We start from the raw sequence: 25751 nt of genomic DNA, 5'->3' as shown, positions 1-25751 counted from the left end.
AAAGAAGAAATACTAAATTTAGATTTATAGATATTTAAAGATAAGAAATTTAAATATTATTTATTAAAAGTTTATTTATTAAAGTTCGCTCGATAGCTTTAATTAAAGAATAAATATATATTACTTAATTTTAAAATAACTTTTTTATTTTCTATTAAAATTTTAAGATACTTCTTTTCATCTGCAAATCTGAAAAGTTCCTGCAAAATTTGAAATTGCTGATCGCGCGTTTATCGCGGAAATCACAAAATCCGCCGAATTAGCAAATCTGATTAGAATCCGTCTAAATTCCGCCGGTTCAGTAATTATCTCAATCTTTTCCGCCAGTTCTATCAGTTTAGCAGCAATACGCACGAAAAAAGAAAAGTTCTAATAATCGACATTACGACGGTAAGGTTCTACGATAATAAGTATTAACGTCAATTTAAATTTGATTATAGAATTAGACGATTTAATGAAATTAGTCGCGTAAGTAATACTCTAATATAGCGCATAATAATACGTATATTAATAATGATATATATTAATATCATATATATATAGAATAATACTTACTTAGAGTGTATTAGAGTGCATTATATAAAATTTTTAAAGTTACTAAATTTTTTTAAAAAGTTACTAAACTAATAGAACTAGCGAAAAGAATTAAATATAGATAAAGTCTGCTTAATAGACTAAATCGTACTAAATCGTACTTATAATGCGAACCCGGCGGAAATCGTATGGAAAGAAACTTTTTAGATTTATAGATATTAAATTATAGAATATAATATAAGCATAATAAGCTTTTAAATAAAATAAAAATTTTAAAGTTTAGTCTTATAGTTCTTTAAAAGTAAGAAATTTAAATATCGCTTATTAAAGATCGCTTATTAAATTTACTTAATAGCTCTAAGTAAAAAAACGACATTATAAATTTAATTTATAAATCTTTACTCGTAAGAATATAAATAGTTAATAATTTATTAGTATATATAACAGAATAAGATAGGGCTGAGCTTGAAAACCTTGAATTTGTATGTGCAGCCAATCATAAATTCAGGGTCACTACGCTCTTTGGTTAGACCGGCTGAGTTATCGCGGGTAAATAAATTAGCGTCCGCAACCATCAAAATCTCGCCCTCCCGCGTCTCCCTCATCAAAAATAGGTGTACGTTATTCACGAATAGAATAACTTTTTTGTTTTCTATTGAAATTTTGAGATTTTTTTTTAAATTATGGAGCGTCGTTTGCGCTTTCCAAATTTTTAACAATTTTGAAATTTGGTCCTATAGTTATTAATAAGCAAGGAGTCTAAATATCGCTCACCAAAGTTCGCTCGACAGCCGGACAGCCCGCTCACCAAATAGTTCGCTCACCAAAGATCGCTCACCTATTTACTCGATAGCCCTAATCAAAAAAATAATTATAAATTTAATTCATAGGCCTTTACTCGTTATAATAGAAATAAATTAAAGATTATATAGAAAAAAATTTAAATTTAATTTAACTTAGAGTTAAAGCTTTTATTTTCTTTATTAATTTTATAATAATAGAAGTAAATTAAAAATTAGTATATATAATAGAATAAGATAGAGCTAAGCTTAAAAATCTTAAATTTATATATATATTCAATTATAAATTCGAGTTCGCTACGCTCTTTAATTAGCTCGACTAAATTAGCTTACTAGCTCTCTTAAGCTTTCTTATTAAAAAAATAAAATAGATATATATTAGTATATATAAAAGAATAAGGTAGGGCTAAACTAGAAAACCTTGAATTTGTATGTGCAGCCAATTATAAATTCGGGGTTATTACGCCTTTTGGCTAGACTAACTAAGTCAGCCCGCTAGCCCTTTCGAGCTCCCTTATCAAAAATTTATATATAGAAGTTTTACACTCTGAAATAACCAGCTCCCTACGGATACTATTTCTTCATAATTTCGTAAATTATAGAGCTCAGTGTGCGCTTTCTAACGCTGTAAAAATAATGAAGTTTGGCCTACTATTGGTGGATTAAATGAATATTCAAATATAATAGTTATGGTAGTCACACCAGACGCGTCCGGGATCGGATAATAATCCTTTCACCTGTTTGTGTAACCATTATTCTTTCACTACTCTACCAATTCTATCAATTCCACCAATATGAACACAATCGTCTTCGATACCCCTCGCCCAAAGGTCACTCAACGTTTCAGGTACGTACACCCCTTTTGCCCGCCTCTTAGAGTTAGGCCACCCCTCGGCGAATCCGCTACTGCTGGCAATCGAGGCCGTAAGCGAGCTCAACAGGTACCTACTATCTCGGGGGCGTTAAAAGTCATTATCCTCCGAGGTAATCCCGGCTACTACTGGCTTTCTACCACATATATTATTTCTATTACTCGAATATATATATTTCTACTATAGCTTTAATTTAATAAGCTTATTATAGTTACCCTCACGTAGTATATAATATCGCTAAGGCATTTTAGCAATTCTGGCCTAAATTTCACTGAGTTTAATCCGCTCTCATTTCTTCGAGATTACGATATAAAGCTTATACTAATTATTTTACTTTCTTTAATATATTTATTCATTTAGAAGATTTTAGATATTCTCTATTGAATTGAGATTAGGTAATTAAGTAGGGTAATTAAGAGTCTTAATCTAATAATCGATTTTTAGCTACGTAGCTATATTTTTTATATTAACTTTCTTATTTTTCTTACTTTTTTTATTCCGTAACTTAAATCACCGTCTTTCTATAAAATATTATATTCGTATATAATTTGTAGTCAATTTATCGAGTTATAGTAATCCGAAGTTGATACGTAGTATAGTATTTCATTGTTATACTATTTCTAGTGAATTTTATAGCAAGATCGTGAGGTATAGTAGCTTTTCATTGCCGTATACGCTCCTAATATTTCTTCTTATTTCTATTTCGAGGACGTTGACGTAGCTTCGAAGGTTTTTCTATTGTAATTCGAGAGCGATTGAGCTCGTCGTAATAGAATCGCAATTTGCCTTTATGGTTTTAAGAAATATCCGCGGATATATAAATTGTGGTACCTTGTTTTGGAGGTATAGATTGCGTATTTTTAGGCTTTTCAGCGGTATCAGCGTCTCGAAAAGTGCGGCCCTATTATGTGAATCTAACGTTTTAATACTTTTTATTCGTTTATATAATAAATTACTAATAATTCTCTATAGTATTATTCTTATAATCGTATTCGTAGTCTAGTCTTTTTTTTATATTAAGATCGAATACTTATTTAGCTAAACGTTGCTTATATATTTAAGCATTTTTAATATACTTTAGCGCGTTTTATTAAATGATTTAAGAGTGAACTAAAATCTCATAATATCTGACTTGACGTTTCATTGGTTAATTGCGAATAGAATTATTTATATCTTATAAAATATTATATATAGCTTAAGTGACTTTAGAGGGACGTTCGAAACGTTATTTTTTAAGTCTTCTGATATTAGGGGAGCCCTTAAGTTTTCTAATTCTTAACTAAGTCTTACCCATATCATGTGAAATATCCTTCTCGGCGTATATATCTTTGATCGTTTTTTCACGATCTTGAGTATTAACGGCTTTAAAGAATTTAGCTTTCTTACGCGTAGTAGCTTCTTGACGATAAAGGCTACGTGTAGGTGTATAAGGGGATATATTATGCTCTATAGTTGACGATATAGAAATATTTATAATAGTGTTTTGGTGGGGAAGCCAGTAGTAGCCGGGATTACCTCGGAGGATGATGACTTTTGACGCCCCCGAGTACTACTCATAAACGCGTCGATACCCTCGCACTCAGTTGAACAAGAGGAGGATCTACAACAGGCGAATGCGGAGAACACTACGGAGACAGTCATCAGCAGCAGTGACACAACAGGCCTACTCTCCACGGTCTCACACCAATCCACTCAGCCAATACAAGAGAAGTCAATACAGCAGGCGAATACGGAGAACACTACGGAGAAACAAAGCGGCAATAAGACCCCCAGCACCAAGAACACCGCTCAGCTCTCCAAGATCCCACGTCAATTTATAAATAAAATAACTTTTTTTTTTTCTATTAAAATTTTAAAATTTCTTTTTTAAATTATAAAGCGTATTATTAGAATTAGTATAGGTGCGATATTAGTATAATGAAATAGATTAAGAATAATAAGACTATCGAATTATATAGGTGAAAAAGGCATAATATAATAGAGGATATCTTCGTTAAGGTACTAGGCTATAGGGCTAAGTAGTATATTAAGAGTACGCTCGTAATATTACTCTCTCTCTCTTAATAGCCATAACCTCTATAGCTGATAGATCGAAGATGTACGCCTATTGCTTATTCTATTTCTTTAAATATTTATAGCCTCTATAGGCCTTAACTAAAGAAGATTTACTAGAGATTCTAGAGATATAGATTATATCTTATCTACGTATAAGTAAGAGCCCCTTCGATAATTACATATTTTTAAAATATGCTAATATATTTTCAACTTAGCGTATTATTAATATACGATTACGTTCGATAATTATATTTTTACTTATTAGATTATATTATATATTAAAAATATATAAATTATAAGTTAACTTATAATTTAAGACTTAATATACGCTAAGTATATAGAAATAATAAATATTTATAACTATAATAGCGATATTTTTCATTTTTATTTTTATAATTAATAGTTACATTTTATAACTATAATAGCTATATTTTAGTTATAGATAACTCTCTATTTAAAGAGATAGCTATAAGTATTATTCTTACTACTATTTAATATTATTCTTCTTATTATAATAAGTAAATACGAAGAACGTCTATTCTATCTAACTATATCTATATTAAAGAAATTCTTAATAGCTATTCTATAGTATAGTAGTAGTAGATATATTAGCTATAAGACTATTAAATAGTAGATAGAAAGTGCCTAGAAAGAATTTTTCGACTATTCTATATTCGATTCTTACTTAGCGAGATTATAGAGTTATCGAACGAAATCGTATCTATATTTTATATATTTTTAAGTATCTACTAGTACTATTTTAAGCCTATATTTATTTATTAAGAGATGAGATAATATATATTAGCATATTTTGAAAATATGTAATTATCGAAGAGACTCTAAGAATCTTCATACTCTTCTTTAGCTTTCTTAATATTATATTCGAGATATTATCGAGCTATATACTAGTCTTAACTATACTATATTTATATTATTCTTTAGAGATTCTAAAGATATAACTATATCTTATCTACGTACTAGTAAGATTCTTCGAGATCTTCTTCTTATTATTATAGTTCTTATTACTATAATTCTTATTATTATAGTTCTTCGATAGAATTAAAGAAAATTTAACGTATATATTTATCTTTAATATCTTTTAATAGTCTAGCCTAGAAGCTTTACTATAAATTTATCCTATATCTCCTATACTCTTATTATTAAAAATTTATTCTTCGTTTTATATCTTTTATCTTAACTTATAGCTATCTTACTTAATAGTTATTTACTATATTTATTTACTTTATAAGTCTATCGCCTCGACTATTAATTTTATATACTCGCTTCGACTACTAATATTTTATAAATCTATTTATTCTAAGCTACTAGTTATATATACTTATTCTAAACTATTATAACGAGTATTTAATAGTTAATAATCTAACTAATATAAATTACTTTCGTAAACTTATATACTTATTAATTCGTAGAATTTAATAAAAAGATAAGTAATAAGAATCGAATATATTAATATTAAATGCTATTTAATAGTAGACTTATTATATATATTATCGATATACTTAATAAAGAGATCGAATCGAGTCGTTTTAGAGTTATTCTCGTCGCTATTATAGTAGACTTACTATAATATAAGAGAGTATTTATAACGATTTCTTTCTACTATTAATTCGCTAGTCGTATAAATAATTCTAATATCTTATTTATTTCTCGCCTATTATTCTAGCGAGGTCGTTTCGCTATTTTATTAAATACTCTTTAAAATTAAATTACTCGTATAGTAAGCTTTCTTAAAGATATAATATCTTAAATTTATATCTTAATATCTTAACTTAATATCTTAATATCTTAATCTTAATATCTTAATAAAGTCTCTATTAACGTATTTCTTTAAATTTATTCGCTAATTCGAATAAAAGAAGATAAATCTTTAATAGCTATTAGTTACTCTACTATTCTCGAGTATAATTAATTATCTAATTATTATTTATATAAGTTTCTCTTCGTCGAGAGATATAAAGAAGTCTTATTATAATATTAGAACTAGTATAAATACGATATTAATATAAATGAGATAGATTAAGAATAATAAGACTATCGAATTATATAGATAAAAAGAAGATATAATATAATAGAGAATATCTTCGCTAAGATACTAGGCTATAGGGCTAAGTAATATATTAAGAATACGCTTATAATACGTACTTTACGCTATTTAATTCTAAAAGAATTATAAAATTCGATCTTATAATTATTAAAAAATAAGAAGCTTAAATATTATTTATTAAAGTTCGCTTATTAAAGTTCGTATATTATTTAATTTTAAAATAACTTTTTTATTTTTTATTAAATTTATAAGATTTTTTTATTTAAATTATAAAACGTAATATAAGCTTTTAGATAAAAAAAGAATTATTAAATTTAGTCTTATAATTATTAAAAATTAAGATATTTAAATATCGCTTATTAAAGATCGCTTATTAAATCTACTCGATAGCTCTAATTAAAAAAAATTATAAATTTACTTTATAAATCTTTACTCGTATATAATAAGCGATTAAAGTTTAATTTAACTTAGAGTTAAGATTAAAATTTAATATAATATAAAATAATTTAACTCTATAAATTTAATCTATAGATCTTTACTTATTAATATATATAATAGAATAAGATAGAGCTAAGCTTGAAAATCTTAAATTTATATATATAGCTAATTATAAATTCGAGTTCGCTACGCTCTTTGATTAGATCGGCTGAGTCATCGCGGGTAAATAAATTAGCGTCCGCAACCATCAAAATCTCTTATTCTATCGTATCTACTTTTAACCCTTTAATAACTTTACTATCTTCTATTAAAATTTTTAGATTATTTTTTTAAATTATAGCCCGTAATTTACGCTTTTTAATAATTTTTTTTTTATAGAATTCGGTCTTATCATTATTAAAGCGCAAGGAATTCAAATATCGCTCACCAAAGTTCGCTCGACAGCCGGACAGCCCTGGGCCCCTGATCAAAAAACAGATACACATTATTTGATTTTAGAATAACTTTTTTCGTTTTCTATTTAAATTTTGAGATTTTTTTTTAAAATATAGAACGAAATATGGGCTTTTAGAGTGGTTTTTTTTTTAAAAATTTAGTCTTATAATTATTAAAGCGCAAGGAATTCAAATATCGCTTATTAAAGATCGCTTACCTATTTACTCGATAGCCCTAATTAAAAAAATGATTATGAATTTAATTTATAGGCCTTTACTCGTATATATTAAAAGTTTATTATAGTAGAATATAGATTATCTTACTAAATTAAGCTATACTATTTTTAGACTAGCTATAAAAGTTTATAAGAAAGTTACGCCTATTAACTTAATCTAACCGCGAAAATCCTTCGCACTATATCTAATACGATAGACTCGGAAGTGGGAATAGCGTCTAACGACTAAGGTAGATTTATATATATATAAAGAATAAGAATAACTAGGCTCGTGTGAGTAGAAGAGAATATAGATTCTATAAAGAAAGGATTTAAAGGATTTTCTAAGAATCTAGTTAGATAAGCTATACTATATTTAACTAGCTAGAAAGACCTCGTAGAAAGTATCTTTCGATTACTACGGAATAAATAAGATAGAGTCTTAACGACTATAAAGCTATATATAAATATAGATAAAAGCTACTTTTATAAAAGATAAAGCTATAGTATAGTATAGTATCTAAAGTAAAAGTAAAACAAAATTACTATTTCTAAAGTCTTTTATAAATGCATATACTTCTAAGAAAATATAAACTCCCGAGAAAGCATAAACTTTCAGATATTATGAATTTAAGAAAGTATAGATTCTAAAGTCTTCCGCAGATAGCATAAACTTCGCTCCGTGAAAGTATAGACTTCACGTGAAAGCTTCTAGCGAGGATGTCGAGTAGTTTACTATTGTAGTAATAAGGGGGTAGTGAAATCTAGGAGATAGCCTATACGAGTAACGAAGTTCTTAAGATAATCTCCGTGAAATGTATATCTAATTCTTCGACTATTAAGTTATACTAGTGTGAAGAATCTTCTATAGAATCTATTATACTTACTTATTTAAAATAAACCTCTTTAACGAGTCTTTAGCTTTTCTATATTCTTTTAATATAATATAACTAAATCGTTAATATAATATATAACTTACTTAATTTTCTTATTATATCGAGAAGTTATATTCTTCTTCTACTAATTCGAATACTATCTAATTATATTATAAAGATTCGCTCGATAAATAAAATATTAATATATAATTTAAGTATAGCTAGTAAAATCCTCTAGCTTCGTAATCTAAATAGAAATATTATATTCGAGAAGTATATATAAGATAGATATACTAATAGAAGCTTTTAATAGTAGTTCGAAAAGAATACTAATAGAAGAGATTTCTAGATATTCGATAATTCGTATATTAATTAAATCTTTAATCTTTAATAATCGCTAATTCTATTCTAATTCGATATAAAGAGAATTCTTACGAAGTATCGCTTCTAGAAGTTTATTATAAATCTCGATTATTCTTATACTTTTAGAAGTATTAAAAGGGCTATATATAACGATAATATCTTTAAATCTTAAGAATTCTTTTAACTTATTATTAAAGAAATACTAATCGCGATCGAGATAATAGATATAAGGTTTTCTATATATAGTAAAGAATAATTTAAGATATTAGATAATATTCTTTATATTAGTAGAGATAATAGTAAAGAAAATTATAAATTTACTTATATCATCTGCAAATCTGAAAAGTTCCTTTCCGCACGATTTCCGCCGAGTCCGTATCATAAGCACGATTTAGTCTATTTAGTAGACTTTGTTTATATCTAACTCTTTCCGCCAATTCAGCAACTATTCTAACTCTTTTCGCCAGTTCTATCAATTTAGCAACTTTAAAAATTTTTAGTAACTTTAAAAATTTTATATAATGTACTCTAATATACTCTAAGTATTATTCTATATATATATAATATTAATATATATTATTATTAATATACGTATTATTATACGTTATATTAGAGTATTATCTACGCGACTAATTTTATTAAATCATCTAATTCTATAGTTAAATTTAAGTTAGCGTTAATATTTATTATCGTAAAATCTTATTATCATAACGTCGATTATTAGAACTTTTCTTTTTTTATACGTATTACTATTAAACTAGTAGAACTAATAAAAAAATTTAGAATAATTACTAAACCGGCGAAATTTAGATAGATTCTAATTAGATTTACTAAACCGATAGAATTTAGACGAATTCTAATCAGATTTACTAATCCGGCGAATTTTGTAATTTCCGCGACAAACGCGCGATTAGCAATTTCAAATTTTGTAGAAACTTTTCAGATTTGCAGATGATAGTAGACTTTTACGAGTATAAAAGTAGATTCTACTTTAATAGTTTTAAGTAGATTTATAAAATTTATTTCTATAAGTTAGAAAGAGTATATAACTTTAATAGAATATAAAGATTAAGATTTAATAGTAAGTCTATATTTAGTATACTTAAGATATCTAGTAATATACTTTTTAATATCTTATACTTTCTTAGACTAGTAGTAATTATATAATCTAGCTAAGATATTAGTTTTAGTCTAATATCTACTTTTATTATAAACTTCTCGAAGTATAGTAAGTATCTTTCCTTTCGATACGTAAGATAAATATATGTCTTCTTAAAAGATCTATAGAATATATTATATTACTCGATACTTAAAAGCTTTTCAAAGTAGCGTAATAGTAAGAGTTAAAGATTCTACGATAAGGAATTCGTAGATTTTATTAAATTAGATACTACTACGATAGGCTTTAATCTAAATCTTAATATTCTTATCGATCTTATTAAAGGCTTTTATAGATAATTCTATAGTTTTTATAGTAGAAATAGCTTCTAGTAAGAAAGAAGAAATATTATATAGTATACCTCTATTAACGATCTTAAGTTACTTCGATTTAATAAGTACTATTAAAAATAAATTAAATCTATTCTTATCGTTCTTTTAAATCTATTTTAAGCTATAATTCTCTAGTTTCTATTATATTCATATAACTATAATATTCTTTAAGTATTTAATATCGAATAAGATCCTCGATAAATTATCGATAGCTTTATTTTAAGATCTAGATATATACTAAATAATAAGATTTAAGCGATAAAGTCTATTAATCTAATATTTATAAATTTTCTTATAAAGATTTAAGTCGAGAAAGTATATAAGAGACTTATAATTAGTATATATTATAGTAAATTAATATAGATACTTATATAAGTAATTATATTTTTTATAGAATATAATAATAGCGTAGAGTTCTCGCTTATAAGTAGAATATTTCTTTTAAATAAGATTAAAGGTAAACGAATCGTATAAGATAAATACTTTCTTATTCTTTTCTATTACGATAAGTTTCTAAGATTATAAAGTTTCTAATAGAGTAGCTTCTTATAGTATAAGGGTATAATACTATATAATAGTATACTTAACTATAAAATCGAAAGTATTAATATATATATAAACGATTCGACTTAAGTTAATATTATATATATTTATTCTTATAGTATATTTAATACGTAGAATCTCGAAGAATAGCTATTCTACTTAAGTTTATCGCTATTTTATCTTTCTTATAAATCTAAAAAGAGATCTCGCGATTTCCGCGAAGTTCTTTATTTATCGATATATGATATCGATAGTTTCTAAGAAACCTCGAACTTTCGATTAATCTAAAAAAATAAACTACTTAGTTACTTTAATAACTCGTTTTTTAAAAATATAAATATATCTTTTAATAATATAAGTTATATTAAGGGCCTTAATTAATAATATAAATAGTTATAATTTCTTAAAGAATAAGAGTAATTTAATTTACTCGATTTTAGAAAAGAAGTAATATTATAGAAAGAAAAATAAATTCTTAAAGTTATAAAAGCTATTAAAGAAGTCGTTTATATAGAATATAAGAGGTAATAGAATCTTAGAATTCGACGAATATAGTAAAGAAGATTTTGAAGAAATAGAATTAAATACTTTATAAGCTAGCTTCGTTATAGTAAAGTTTATAGATTATAATCTCTACTATATTCTTATAGACTATATTTAATTAATATCTAAAATAGTAAAAATAAAGTAGTGCTTATTATTAGAATATAGAGGTATTATAAAATACGCGTGCTTTAAATTAGTTGAGAATAAGTATTTATAATATAAATTAGATAAGTAATTATAAACTTTCAAGCTTAGCTCGAGATAAGCTTCTAGAAAAAGCTTCGTAACTTATAAATAATTGAAAGTTATTTAAGACTCGTTAGTAGGTTTTAAATTCTCGACTTTATCTATTATAATAGCTCGTGCGTTCTATAGAGATAGACGTTTATTTATAAACTTAATAAGTTTATAGATATTATCTTTAAGATCGTCTTAAATAAGCTTTCTTAACTACTATTCTATATAAGAAAGTTAATATTTTTAAGATTTCGAGAAAGTAGGCTTCGTACTAGATATAATATATACTCGATATATAATAAGATTCATATAAGATAGATCTCTTAGATTTTCTTTATTAAGATACTTATATTAATATAGCAATTATAGTATTTATAATCTTTACTCTACTATAATAATAAGTAATCTAAGAATTAATTCTAATTTTAGCTTGCTAGCCTATTCTTTAAATTCTAATAATAAGAGATATTATAAAAGACTTCGACGAATTATTCTTCTAATAGAATATACTTACTTAAAAGATATTTATAGAAATAATAGTGCTAGCGTTCTTAAAGTATTAAAGACTTTAATAGATTAGTCTAGAAAGCTTATAATAATCGCTTACTTTAATAAAAAAAAAGAATTAAGAATTTTAAAGATAATAATAAGAGTATTTAAAAGGCTTAAATTCTTAAGATAGACTTCTATAAGCTTTAATAATTTAATATTCTACTTAAGATAGACTTAATTTACTAAAAATCTTAATACTTAATCTCTTTAATATTTAATAAATTATCTTTAGAATTAAAAGAACTATTAGATTCTAAAGAATTAACTTTCTTAACGAAAGTCTTTAATATATCTTACTTAATAGCTTTCGAGGTAGTTATAATAAACTTAAGATATATTAATAAATTATAATCTTTATAGAAAATTATTTTCGAACCTATAATTCTTCGGATTTCCTTATCTTTCGATCTATCTTCTAGGAAAATAATAGAAAAATAAATTAAAATAAAAGTATTTATAGTCTAAAGCTACGGAATCTCGAGAATTAGATTAAGATATTTAGATCTCTCTAATTTTATAATAAATATAACTTTCGAAGTTATAAAGTATCGAATATTTCTCTAGATTTCTTTTATATTAATTATAAGCTATACTTAATATTCTAATACGATATTATAATAATTCGTCGTATATATAAAAAGGCTTTTAAATCTAATCTTCGAAAGTAGATAGAGATATAGCCCTAGAAGGCGTACTAATCTAGAAGATATTATATTTATATTAAAACCTTAATTTATCTAAATATAAGATTTCTCGAGATTAACGTTAGATCTATTCTATTTTCTTATAATAATAAAAATATAAAACGTCTTATCTATATTTATAAGAGAGCTTAAGAAGTATATATACTTCTTAGCTTTTATAGTAGAAATATTAATTTAGAATATAAATATTAATATAATAAGATTCTTTAAAGTCTATTAAGAAGACTAAGATATAGATACTTATAGTGTTAATATAAAAAAAAATATCGATATAGATTAATAGACTTACGGATATCTTAAAGGTAATATAGATATCTATAAAATTTATTAAATAAAAGTAGATTAGAAGCTAACTAGAGGAGCTTACGTAGTATTCACAATAGACTTTAAAGTTTATTTCTTAAAAACTCGAGTATAAAGGCGCTTTAACTTCTTATATATAGTAGATAATTATATTATAAGATCTATTATATTTATATCGACTTTAATACTTTTAAATATATATCGAATCGATATAGAAGAATTATATTCTAATCTATTAAATAGATTTACTAAAGACTAAAATTCTACTTTCTTATTAACTCGCTTTTTATCTTTATATTTAAAATACTCTTTTTTGGAAGTAGTCTAGAATAGATATAGCTAATTTTAGAAAGAAGGTTTTTAATCTATAGCTATCGAAGGTTACTATAGATTTACTTAAGTAGAAACTTATAGCGAATAGAAAGAAGTATCGAAATTTAGATTAATATTAAACTACTTTTACTAATATTAAGATATCTAAAATTATTATAATATAAATTACTATAATTAAATAGATACTAATTAAGATCTCTTAGATTACTTTTCTTATTATTACTAAGACATCGATATCGATACTAATATTAATACTAATACTTCTTTTATATAAGCTTATTTATTAGATTCTAACTCTTTATCGAGAAAAGCTTTAGCGATTTTTACGTTAGCGAAATAAGATTAATTTAGTTCTACTACTTCGAAGTATATTAAATTAGAATAAGATGAAATATATAAATCTATAGAGCTTAAAGGCGTTATTTAACTCGATCTAGCTAAAGAAGAAGAAGAAGAAGAAAAAGCTACTAAAGGCTTCGGCGAAGAGGTAGTCTTATAGAATTTAGAAGATTTATTAAACTTCTTAAACCTAATGAAAGTAAAGTTTAATTATAAATTATTCTTAAAAATAAGTATTTTTAGATATAACTATTCTTAAGTAAATAGTAAAGTATTCTTATAATAAGAAGAGATATAATTCTTAATATCACACTTGATATATAGCTAATCGTCTTTTCTATAAGATTAATAGATTATACTATTAATATAAGAGTTTTTCGAAATACTATAATCGAGTATATCTTTTAGAATAAGCTAATAATTACGAAAGCGACTGCTAGCTATAAAATTCGGGAGTCCGCTTCTATTAACGTTTTCTTTATTAAAATTCTAAACTAAGATCGAAGTCGAAGTAGAAATTAGAACTTCGTATAAAGAATAACGATACTCTAGAAGTTAGAATTATATAAAATATTAAGATCTTATAAAAGCCTCTAATAGCTACTTTAATAAATTTATATAAAAGAATTAAGACTAATAATATAAGGGTCTTAAAGTTTTAATAGCTTAATAAGAAGTAAGTAAGAAAATTATCTACTACTTCAATAAGTTTTATTTTATAAAAGATTTATAAAACTATAGCTAGTCGAATCTCGATTCTTTATTTAGAAGTTTCTAGATTTCAGCGTTAATATATTATACTTCTTTCGCGAGATTATAGACTATATATAGAGATCTATTAGAAGATACTATACCTCTTATTACTTTCTTTTAAATCTCTTAATTATTTAATTCTCTAATAAAGATATAGAGAATAATATTAAGTATAATAGATTTAAGAAGATTAAAGATAGTACTAAGAGTAGTAGCGGGCTTATTCTTAATTTTAACTCTCTATATTAAGTTAATAATACGCTTAAAGTAAAAAGTAAGAGATTCTTTAAGACGTTAATATAGATTTATAATCTCGATATCGAATAGAATCGCACTTACTTTTATAGCTTTTAAGAGAAACTTCTTATAGAATATAGCTCGAAACTACTAGATTATTTATTAAGAATTAAAATATTTTACTTCGATAAGAAGTTAAATAGCTTCTAAATAACTTTCTAATTACTCGAAAGCATTATCGATAAAAAGTATATTAAGATATTTTAAATACTTAACTAAGAGAAAATAATCTTCTTTATCTTAATAATCCTCTATATTAAAATCGAACTTTCGAAGTTACTTTAATATTAATATACTAGTAATTCTTAAGAAGTTATTATATATAGTAAACGTAGAGCGAGATATAATTACTTTTATAATATTATTAAACTATATAGAAGCTTTAAATTAATCTAAAAAAGGCGTACTTTAATAAGATTCTAACGACGAGACTATAAAATTCATAAGACTATTATTAAGAGGAATTCTTAAGAAGTCTAAGATGTTAAGACGATAGTAATAAGCTAATTCTTCGAGGAGATTTCTAATACTCGCTAAAATGATAGTGCTATAATTTACTTACTTTCGTAATAATAAGAGAGTTCTAGTAAATAACGACGATGGCTAGGAAATCGAATTAAGTAATAGCAACTTTTTAAGATATTTATTAAAGGCTTTTTAAGTCTTAAGAAGAGGTTTAATAGATAAAAGAGGCTTTCTAGATTAAATAACTTAAGAAAGTACTTTTATAGTAAGGTTTTTAGTAAGGGATTCAGTGGAAAAACGAATAATAATAGATTATAGCTGGATAGATTAAATAATAATTCTAAAGACACGCAAGAATAATAATAAAGGAGATCTTATTTTAAGGCCACAAAAAGATCCGGGCAGGACCTTCAAAGAATAAGAATGACCAGGCTCGTGTGGGTAGAAGAGGATGTAGATTCTATGGAGGAAGGATCCGAAGGATTCCCTAAGGATCCAGCCAGACAAGCTATACTACATTTGGCTAGCTAGAAAGACCCCGCAGGAAGCACCTTCCGACTTATACTTGGGAAGGTGGAAGTGAATCATGTCTTTTCGAGGAAGAGCCTGGGGCCAGAGGCCTATTTTGTTCCACGAGACCGCTTCTATGTCTTCGACATGGACGTGTCTTCTCTGCCAGCAGACGCGACCCTCTCTGCGGTTTTCGACCTCCGCAAGAGCAAGACAGGAGCAGCATCAGAATAAGGGTCCTTTCAGGACAAGATTACGTACGGCCTTTGGAGACACCAAGGTCCAATGGAAGTACAGGATTCCTGTTGGACTTGGTATCGGCTTTCTTGGAGCTGTACAATTCTACAGAGTGCAGGAGCGGGAAAAGAAAAGACACCAGGCAGAGCAGGATGCGCTGGAATCGACTAAAGATAGCAAGGGCAGGCCCAGAAAGAGAAAACGCATACGGCCAAGCGGCCCCTGGTAGAAGGGAAAAAGTGCGCAACTCGAAGAGCTCTCAAGCTGACAAGTTCTAAGGCAGGTACAGGTTATGTCAACTCTCCCGTTGAAGGCGGTCTCAAGATTGTGGGGGCGCTTCAATGAGCTTGAAATACCCTACTATTTGCGGGTACCCGGTTTCAGGCTATATTCTTGGATCTTTGGGGTCAAGTGAGTGCCGAAAGTACCAGTGCAGACACTCACGCTGATTGGATACTCAGTTTGTCTGAGGCTGCCGAGTCTGATCTCCACCAGTACAAGAACCTCGCTTCCTTCTTCTACCGCACTCTGAAGCCTGGAGTACGCCCAATAGATACTAGTGCGTCCGCCCTGCTGTCTCCCGCCGACGGCAGAGTCCTGCAGTACGGTATGATTGAGAACGGAGAAGTAGAGCAGGTCAAGGGCATGACGTATAGCCTTGATGCCCTCCTGGGCACAGAATTTCCAGAGAGATCAAAAGCAGAGGAAGAGAGTCCAAAGCCAAAGGAATCATCGGTCACGCCTGGAGATGAGGACATCGTCAAGGCTGACGAGGAATTTGCCACCGTGAATGGCATCTCGTATACGTTACCAAATCTCTTTTCAGGATCCAAGCTTCAAGAAGGTTCCAGGGCCATCGACATGTCGACGACACCGCGTTCCTCGTCAGAGAGTGAGGTTGGTGCCGACCTTGCTTTGGGCGACGGCAGTAGCCAATCGTGGTTCTCTTCAACCTCGAGGACGCCAACAGCTCTATACTATATTGTGGTGTATCTAGCACCAGGAGACTATCATCGCTTTCATTCTCCCGCGTCGTGGGTTGCCGAAAAGCGCCGCCATTTTGCAGGAGAGCTCTACAGTGTCTCGCCATATCTACAGAGAACATTGCCCGGACTATTCACTCTCAATGAAAGGGTGGTGTTGTTGGGTCGTTGGCGATGGGGGTTTTTCAGCTTCACACCCGTTGGAGCAACCAATGTTGGATCAATCAAGATCAACTTCGACCGTGAACTACGCACAAACAGCCTGACCACTGACACAGCTGCAGATAGAGCGGCTGAAGAAGCATCCAATCGTGGAGAGCTTTACTCAGGGTTTGCGGAAGCTACTTATGGAGAGGCAAGCAGAATATTAGGGGGTCATGCACTGCGAAAAGGAGAAGAGATGGGAGGTTTCCAATTAGGGAGCTCCATCGTTTTGGTCTTCGAAGCACCCAAAGGGCGTCGTAAAAGCTTCGACGACGGGTGGGCTGAGGGATCAAGAAAGGGTGGTTGGCAATGGGGTGTCCAACAGGGACAGCAAGTAAAGTACGGTGAGACAATCGGTTGGGTCGAAGAGACATGATGGGTACTTGCCACGACAACCAAATCAAGTCTTTGTGCAGTTCGGTTATGGGCAACAAATCCCAAGCTCAATTCTACTTTTCTTTCCCGCTTTAATTATGCGAAATTCCTCCATTATACCTGGTTGATGCACAGTGTCAAGCGTGGATGTTGGCTACTCGGTCGACATTCAAAAGGCGTTCTTGTCCCTTCCTTCGGAAAAATATAGCAATTCTTGACCGTCAATTTCTTGGAGATAGCCACGTTCGTAAGGGCTCGCACATTCCTTTGTTGTAACGTTGTACTTGGATATTGAGCCTTGTCTCTTCAGCATCAGAAAGTAGCCAAATGGAGCTATTTAGGCTCTGCTTGGAGTCGTGACTAGAGGTATGATGCATATGCGTCTCACAAGCTGCATCATTGCTAAGGTTGAAAACAACGCCTATCGATAATTATAATCATGCACAGGCCTTTAAGATGTACATTCAGCTTTCCTGCAAACCCCAGACGAAGCCTCCACGTCTAATCCTTCAATGTTCTCATTTACACCGGATTAACAGCTTCCAAAATCTTCACTTCTCTTGCTTCTACCAAACAATGAAGACTGACGTTGCAGTCGATGATCAATGCTCCTTCCGCTAACGGTCATGAAATGGTAGAATCGCCCATCTGCAGCGGTACTTCAGCCGATTCTCCACTTGTCGCTCTTTTCAATGCTGACCTTCAAGCAGCGGCTCTTGGAAGCGGTGCTCTGCTCTGCCCGCTGATTAGAGGACTGGTAGAATGACTATGTGTTAGGAGAATGCCGCATATCATTGCAACGGGAGAAATCTACGGGGAGCTGGAGCGCACCTTGACGACCTGCTCCGGCTACACTCCATACGGCAGCGGCTCAGCAGGTGCTTCGTAACCTCACATTTACAGTAGATGGAAGAAGCTTTTCAAAACTTTCAAGATGAGTTCTTCGCGGCATGAGAACTAGTGTCGGATAAGGTTTAGGAACTGCGCCTAAGGTATGTATAGGCTCCTTTAGCGCGGCTCCTTGCATCGTGCATGAAAGAGCTATGCGTCTCATAACAGTAGATTCGATAAAGTTGACTCTAGAGCTGCTCTACTTGGGCGTTGTAGTGGTAGTGGTAGTGGTGGTGACTTGGCCCAAACGGAACAGGTAGCCCCTCCGAGAGGTAGATGATGGAGGACTATTCTCGCAAGCACAGCAGAGCATTAATCCTTCTCGGCTTCTCCTACTCCGAGCGAATCACGTCAGAGCGATTACAATTCCCGAGCGATTTACGAGAAATCATTCCCTCTACCGTATTCCGAGTCAGAATGTAAGGTAGTAATGAATCCCTGAACACTGTAAATTAACACTAGCGCAGTAACTGGAAGACTATTTAAACCCCCTCCCTCCCTTCAAAAACATCTTCTTTCCCCACCCCCTACATCTACATTTACTAAAGGTCAAGCCTGCTTTGATATCTGCTTTCAATCAGTCATCATTGATTTGCTACAACTAATTATCCTTTGTTCAAACATTACTACATCAGCTGATCCGCATCCATCCTCATCATAGTCTTTGGAGTAAATGCACGACAATCCGGACATCTAGTCCGCCTTGCTCAACGTAACCACTACGAGCACTACATTCCGAGAACAAGGGAGCGTCGGTATGTCCGGGCGTGGTCCACGCGGTCCACGAGGCGCCGGGCGTGGGGACCAATCACGTGGTCGTGGTGACGGGGGCTTAAATCCTTATGGAAGAGGCCGTGGTGATGGTGCAAATCCCCAAGACTTTGGCCGTGGAGGACGTGGTGACGGTCGTGGAGGGCGCGGTGATGGTCGTGGTGGGCGCGGTGACGGTCGTGGAGGAGCATCGTTTAGGAGGTTAGGCGACGATGAGCACACTCCAGGCTCCAAAATCTTCAGGTTTGTCCTGTGTTCTTGTTAGGTACCTTCCTCACTGACGTTCGTCATACTTCAGTCCCCCAGGAGAAAACATTACACCGGAAGCGGAGGTTGAGACCAAGGAAAATCAAATTGTCAAAGAGAACCAAGGTCTATCTTTGAGCACGCTCTCGCTGGCAGACTTCCAGCTACCCCTCCGACCGGGGTACGGAGTCGCGGGCACTGTCATCCATCTACGAACCAATTACTTCAACATGACGATCAATGCTGGGAAGAAGCTGTTCAAGTACACCCTTACGCTGACGGCCAAGCACAAAGAGCCCAAGAAGGACAAAAAGACAGGGAAAGTTAAAGCACCCCTAGTGCCACCAGAGCGTTCTAGGAAACGTCGGCAAGCTTTTGCGCTTCTCTTCCAGCATCAGGATTTCCGAAGCATAGGTCACGGGGTGGCCACAGACTATGGCTCAATCGTCATCACATCCAAGGAGCTTCCTCTCGATCGCGATGGGACCAAGGAGTACGTCATTGTTTACCAAGAGCTAGAAGATCGGGAGCCTGCATCAAATCAATCCTTTACACCTTCAAATTTTCATATGGAGGACTAGTTCCAACGACAGAACTTCTTCGATACTTGGCTTCGACCCCTACTGACCCCAGCGACTTCACAGGAAAGGAGGATGCAGTCCAAGCCTTGAACATCATTGTTGCTCGTACGCCCAACCTCAATACAGGAGTCTTCCAAAGTGGTAAAAATAAATTCTTCCACTACCCTACCGACCCCGAAACATACGACAAGCTCGGGGGCGGTCTCATTGCTGTCCGTGGCTACTACTCGAGTGTACGCACGTCTACCCTACGGACCCTACTCAATGTCAATGCTCAGACTTCGCCCTTCTACCCGGCGATTAATGTGCTAGATCTCATAACACAGCATGGACGTGGTGATTGGCTAACCGTGGAATACTTTCTCCATTTGCTCCGCGTTAAGACGAAGTACATGAAGCACAAGGATGGTACCGATGCAGTCAAAATCAAGACCATCATAGGCTTCTCGCAGCAACTGGATGATGTCCTTGACAACAAGGGCAAAGTCGTGACTGATGACAAAGGGAACGTTAAAAAGCGTAGGAATCTACAGGATAATCCATTGAACGCACAACAGGTGACGTTTCAGTGTGAGGAATTTGACGGCAAGATCTTAACAGTTGAGAAATACTTCAAAGAGAAGTACAATATCACGCTCAATACACCACAAGCCTGGCTGCTTAATTGCGGCACAAGAGATAAGCCCGTCTGGATCCCGCCGGAGCTGTGTGAAGTAATGCCTGGTCAAGCATTCAGAGGCAAACTGAGTGACCATCAGACATCACAGATGATTCTGGTCGCCGCGAGAGGCCCTGCTGAGAACGCCCGTCGAATAGCGAACGGCGCTCATAGGGTTATTGGATTTCGAGGCAACAACCCAAGCTTGGCGGCATTCGGCGTTGGAGTCGACTCCAAGATGATTGTGATCCAAGGGAGAATTCTTGAAGCACCCCCCAGTGACGTATGGCAGAAAATCTCAAATCACCCCCACTGAAGCATCTTGGAATATGAGAGGCAAGCAGTTCGCAAAACCAATCAAGATCACGAAATGGGCGTTCTTAAAATTGGGTGGTGTGCGTCTTGAGAGCAACCACATCGACTCGTTCAAGCGGGCTCTGAAGGATTATGGACTCGGAACCGAAGGTCCGTCCGCTCCTCAACCCTTTGAAGCTCCTCTCCCTGGCTCAGAGGACGCAAACGACGCTTCTATCGAGAAAGTTTTCAAAGCTATGTTCAGCACAGGAATAAAGATGGTTTTGGTGATTTTGCCAAATTCCAGTTCAGTCACCTACGCCCGCGTGAAATTTTGGGGGGACGTCAAAGCTGGGATCCACTCAGTCTGTGTTCTCGCCGAGAATCTCTCCAAAGGCGCACAATATTATGCCAACGTTGCACTCAAATTCAACCTGAAAAATGGCGGTGTCAACCAACTTCTTCCAAACCAACTAGGGTTTCTGAACAACGGGAACACGATGGTCGTCGGTATTGATGTGACTCACCCGGCACCCAAGAGTATGGAGGGATCGCCAAGTATTGCGGCGGTGGTGGCAAGCATTGACAACGAATACGGTCAATGGCCTGGTAGCATCCGCTGCCAAGATTCTAAGAAGGAAATGGTATCGACATTGAAATTCATGATGCAAGAACGCCTCAAACTCTGGATAAAAACCAACAACCGAGGGCCAGAAAAGATATTAATCTACCGTGATGGTGTCTCTGAGGGTCAGTACAAGACTGTGCTTGAGGATGAGTTGGAGCAGATTCGGGAAGCTTGCAAGGAGATCTATGGGCCGAGGCCTCAGCCAAAGATCACCATTGTAATTGTCGGCAAGAGGCACCATACTCGATTCTACCCTACGGATGCTAGGACCGCTGACAATAAAGGCAATCCCGTGAATGGAACGGTGGTCGACCGGGGAGTTACCATGGAAAAAGGCTGTGAGTACTTTCACTTTCCTCCCTGTTTCGAGCAAGATCATGAGTCCCAGACATGTCGCGGGAATTAGACATGCCTTTGGTTTGTGTTATGGTCCTGACTTAGTCCTTGCAAACCAATTGAATGTGACAACGGAGGGGTTTGCTGACTCTACGATAGTCGACTTTTTCCTCCAGGCACACGCTGCCCTCCAAGGCACGGCGAAACCTTCGCACTACGTCGTGATTCTTGATGAGATGAAGCTTGGTGCTGAAGAGCTTCAGACCATCACTCATCATCTGTAAGCTTTTCCTCCTGCCCCTTTTCCCTTTCCATCTCAGAGAGGCACGCCTGACCTGTGAAAGCTGCTATGGTTTTGGAAGGGCCACAAAAGCCGTGTCGATATGCCCACCTGCTTACTACGCCGACATTCTTTGCGAGCGCGGCCGATGCTATCTTGCAAAATACGTCAACGGACGTTGGCCTCCAGGCAAAGAATTTGACTGGAACGAAGCGCCTTGGACTGGAGGTGTCCACAAGGAGTGAGTCTCATTTGCACGGCTCCATTCTTGTCGATCCTAGCTGATCAGCTTTTAGATTAATCGATTCGATGTTCTACATCTGAATGGGTGTTTCACGTCGGCTACAGCGCCGCTACAAAGATGAACGACGAGACAGATTAGGCCATATACAGCTCTGGTGGCTCCTGCATCAGTCACTCGAACTCCCAGTTACGACACCCGGTTCTTGCAGTGCTTGCATTTGCACCTAATCCATGGTTTCGAAATATTTGAGGCGGCCCCGATTGAATGATGGAGACCATGGACTTACTTTCTTTTTCTTTGTGGCGATTTGGTTTCTTGCGTTTGAGCATGACATTCAAATGCGGATGATACGACGGTTTCATGCCTTTGACGAAATGATGATTTACGATCGATGTTGATGGGTCCCTTGCATGATGGCAGAGAGGGTCCTGCTGCCGATCTGGAAGACTGCAATTAGAAGCATCCAAGCGAGTCTGTTATCGAGCATTATTGAGATAGCAATGAAAGTATTCATACCGAATCGTTGTCCCCACGATGGCACGTAGAGTGAATCCGCAAGAGTGTCGGTGCTGCACACAACAAAGACAAGAAAAGCGTATTCCAGCAATGTCCAAAGCATGCCACCGCTCCCTACGAATGCTTTTCGTATATCGAACGCAATTGACATCGCCATAGGAAGGCTGACAAGACTTCAAAATCCGTTCTTTTCCATCAGGAACCATGGTATGAGACACAGGCAAGCCAATGCACCCCTAGGCGGAGTATCTGACCACAAATGCGCTCATGTGACGCCAGAAGCAATGCCAAAATCTCGGTACTTCCTGGATCTCTCACTGACATCTACGCGGAAGAGTCCTGACCACATTTCACGTCTTTTCATCCTCACTTTCAGTATCAGTGTCCGTTTCGCTCGTGTCCTCGGCTTCGCCCTCAGTGTCACTTTCCTCGTCACTCGATTCAGCGGTAGCTGTGTGTTTCTTTGGTCGTTTCGGCGGTGCAGCAAGGCCGGAGACGCCGCCGGTCTTGAGGGCATTCATTTGACCTGCTAGTGAATCTATGAATTTTTTACATTAGTTTGTGTCTCGATGCCGGCGGGAGATGGAAATGCGTACCCTCTTCAGGCTCACTGATCTCATCCTCTTCATTGTCCATTGCGACAGCCTTTGCGCTGTCTTCCACTTCGAGCACGACCTCTCTCTTGCTGTCCATCCCGATATAGCTATCACAGACCAAATGCATCACGAACGGATACTTCCCCGCATGCGGCGGGGCTTGAAATTGCATCTTGAAAGTCTGCATGTTGAATGTTGGATTGCCTTGGTCATCGAGCAAGGCTTTATTGAAGGTGGTCATTGTGAAGGGTGGCACGGCGACCTTGCCCATCTTGCTGTCTGCGAGAAAGACGTGCCAGCGTGGCGAGTGATCACGAGGGAAGTAAGGTGCATATGCCAGCGGCGGTTGCAGTGGCTTTTCTACGTCCGATGACGGAGCTGCATCACCCTCACGCAGTCTCGCCTTCCTACCCTTCCCAGATGGTTTGCGACCAAGAAGCGCATCGAGATCATCCTCGTCTGGATCGATATCCTCAAGGTCTAGTTCGTTCACTTCAGGAACGTTGGCTATGCCGGGAGGGATCACGCGAGCTTTGACGACGAATTGGACGAGCGAGCCGGTGGTGACGAATCGTTCACCCATGACTTTAAAGAATACCTTTTCAACATTGAGTCGAGGAAATTGGCGAGCCACAGCAACAGCATCATTGTATTGAGCCGGCGTCAGAACCCCAGGTTGGTCAGTAGCAAGCTTGCGCCGCTTGTATTCTGGCAATGACATGAATTGTTGGACGGTCAAATGCTCTCTTGACAACCGTACTTCGATCCTTCGGGCGATTTCAGGTGTGACATGTGGGAGCTGGAGGAGGGGCGAGGCGTTTGGAGGAACGGCTTGAATGAGGTGTTGTGATACGCGATAAGTGGAGAGCAGTTGTGGGACGCTGCCGAACGCGAGAGTGATGGCAGTGAAAGCCTCATTCAGTTTTAAAGCGAGAGGTGCAGCTTCGTATTTCTCTGCGAGTTTTTAGTGGTTATGTATTGGGCGAGAGATTTTAGGAACACTGACCATCATCAAGTGACGACCCATCCAGCCTTACCCTTCCGAGATAGGCCCAGACGAGAGCAGAGGCTTTCCTGCGAGCGCCTTCGTAGCCTTGAAGCTTCTCTTGATCTCTAGGCGTGAGTCCTGATACTGAGGGATCAGGACCGTTTTCCCGCGCGATGCTCTTCTCGATCTTGCCCAAGCCTGAGTCCATCTTATTGCCACTTAGAACTTCCTTATACTCCTCGCCGCAACTCAACGCATTGACGACGTCTCCATCTGCGAGATCTTCCCTGTATTCCTTGAACAGATTGCCCGCACTGGCGAGGAGAACGTTCTCTTTAGTCACACGCTGTGTCCCGTACCACCACTTCCCCACGATATACGGCAACAGAACTCCCAGAAGCAAACCGTATACCAGTAGCACGTATTTTCCGTTTCCATCTGTGACGATGAACATTGGTAGAGCGATTCCAATACTGAAGCTTTGTTTTCCATCTGGATGGCCGTACTGTATGTAGTTGTTGCGGATTTCCTCGTCAGTCAGAGCTTTGAAAGCTTTGGACACTTCAACCCAGTAATCGTTGACATCCTCGGCAGTCTGGTTCTTGGACTCGTCAATCACCGCCTTGTCTGGATGGTAAACCCTCGACAGATCTCGATATCGTTTCTTGATCTGTGCCTCGCTTGATGACTAGGGACAATCAGCGTCCAGGTGCTAGCACGGGTTTCTTCCTTCTTACTCTTGAAATATCCAGTATACTATAGGGGTCCCAAATTTTTGGCGCAGTTGTCTTTGTAATCATGATCAGGTACATCATCCACGCCATTGTCAAGTAGCCCATAGCCACTGTTGTAATCCTCTTCAGCCTCCTCTCTCGCCGCCATTGCTTCCTTTTCTGCCCTTGAATAAGAGCGTCATCTGCAGGCTTGAAGTTGGACTTGATTCTAGGGGCAGTTTCCTCTATGTCTAATTCATCATCAGTGTTTTGTTCCATTCCTCGCGGGCGAGTGGATAGCCGGGGCTCTGACCTTTGTCCGGCTTGAGGAGGGAGTATGACAGGGGAAGGGTGACGAGGGCGGAGATGGTGAGAATGAAGTAAGGAAAGAATTGGCCCTGATCCTTTGTCAGCACCTCATTATTTCCAGAGAAGCAGGACCAGGGACCTGCTCGTCGTAGTTGTAATCTGTTGACATGCTGAAGA

The 25751-nt window shown here is 34.7% G+C and overlaps 4 protein-coding genes across 4 annotated transcripts; 3 read left to right on the top strand and 1 right to left on the bottom strand.

Annotated features, from left to right (window-relative positions):
* Nucleotides 1-15800: 15800 nt before the first annotated feature.
* HO173_003465 (uncharacterized protein) lies at nucleotides 15801-18289 on the top strand (the record flags this gene model as incomplete). The annotated part of the gene is made up of 4 exons (XM_037305391.1): nucleotides 15801-16186; nucleotides 16241-16372; nucleotides 16423-17492; nucleotides 18162-18289. The coding sequence occupies 4 exons, from the start codon at nucleotides 15801-15803 to the stop codon at nucleotides 18287-18289; spliced, it is 1716 nt and encodes a 571-aa protein (XP_037167799.1).
* Nucleotides 18290-19171: 882 nt separating this feature from the next.
* On the top strand, nucleotides 19172-20986 carry HO173_003464 (uncharacterized protein; the record flags this gene model as incomplete). Its single annotated transcript, XM_037305390.1, has 3 exons — nucleotides 19172-19428; nucleotides 19484-19924; nucleotides 20065-20986. The coding sequence occupies 3 exons, from the start codon at nucleotides 19172-19174 to the stop codon at nucleotides 20984-20986; spliced, it is 1620 nt and encodes a 539-aa protein (XP_037167798.1).
* Nucleotides 20987-20999: 13 nt separating this feature from the next.
* HO173_003463 (uncharacterized protein) lies at nucleotides 21000-22532 on the top strand (the record flags this gene model as incomplete). The annotated part of the gene is made up of 4 exons (XM_037305389.1): nucleotides 21000-21930; nucleotides 22088-22208; nucleotides 22273-22449; nucleotides 22505-22532. The coding sequence occupies 4 exons, from the start codon at nucleotides 21000-21002 to the stop codon at nucleotides 22530-22532; spliced, it is 1257 nt and encodes a 418-aa protein (XP_037167797.1).
* A 786-nt stretch (nucleotides 22533-23318) lies between these two features.
* HO173_003462 (uncharacterized protein) lies at nucleotides 23319-25743 on the bottom strand (the record flags this gene model as incomplete). The annotated part of the gene is made up of 6 exons (XM_037305388.1): nucleotides 23319-23506; nucleotides 23565-24518; nucleotides 24571-25240; nucleotides 25290-25516; nucleotides 25579-25663; nucleotides 25714-25743. 6 exons carry the CDS (start codon nucleotides 25741-25743, stop codon nucleotides 23319-23321), a joined length of 2154 nt encoding a protein of 717 aa, XP_037167796.1.
* Between the last annotated feature and the right edge of the window lie 8 nt (nucleotides 25744-25751).

Source organism: Letharia columbiana, assembly GCF_014066305.1.
Source record: "Letharia columbiana isolate WasteWater2 chromosome Unknown Sc0000008_s0, whole genome shotgun sequence".
Lineage (NCBI taxonomy): Eukaryota > Fungi > Ascomycota > Lecanoromycetes > Lecanorales > Parmeliaceae > Letharia > Letharia columbiana.
Note: the sequence above shows the minus strand (reverse complement) of the source record. Positions and strands in the feature narration are given on the sequence as shown.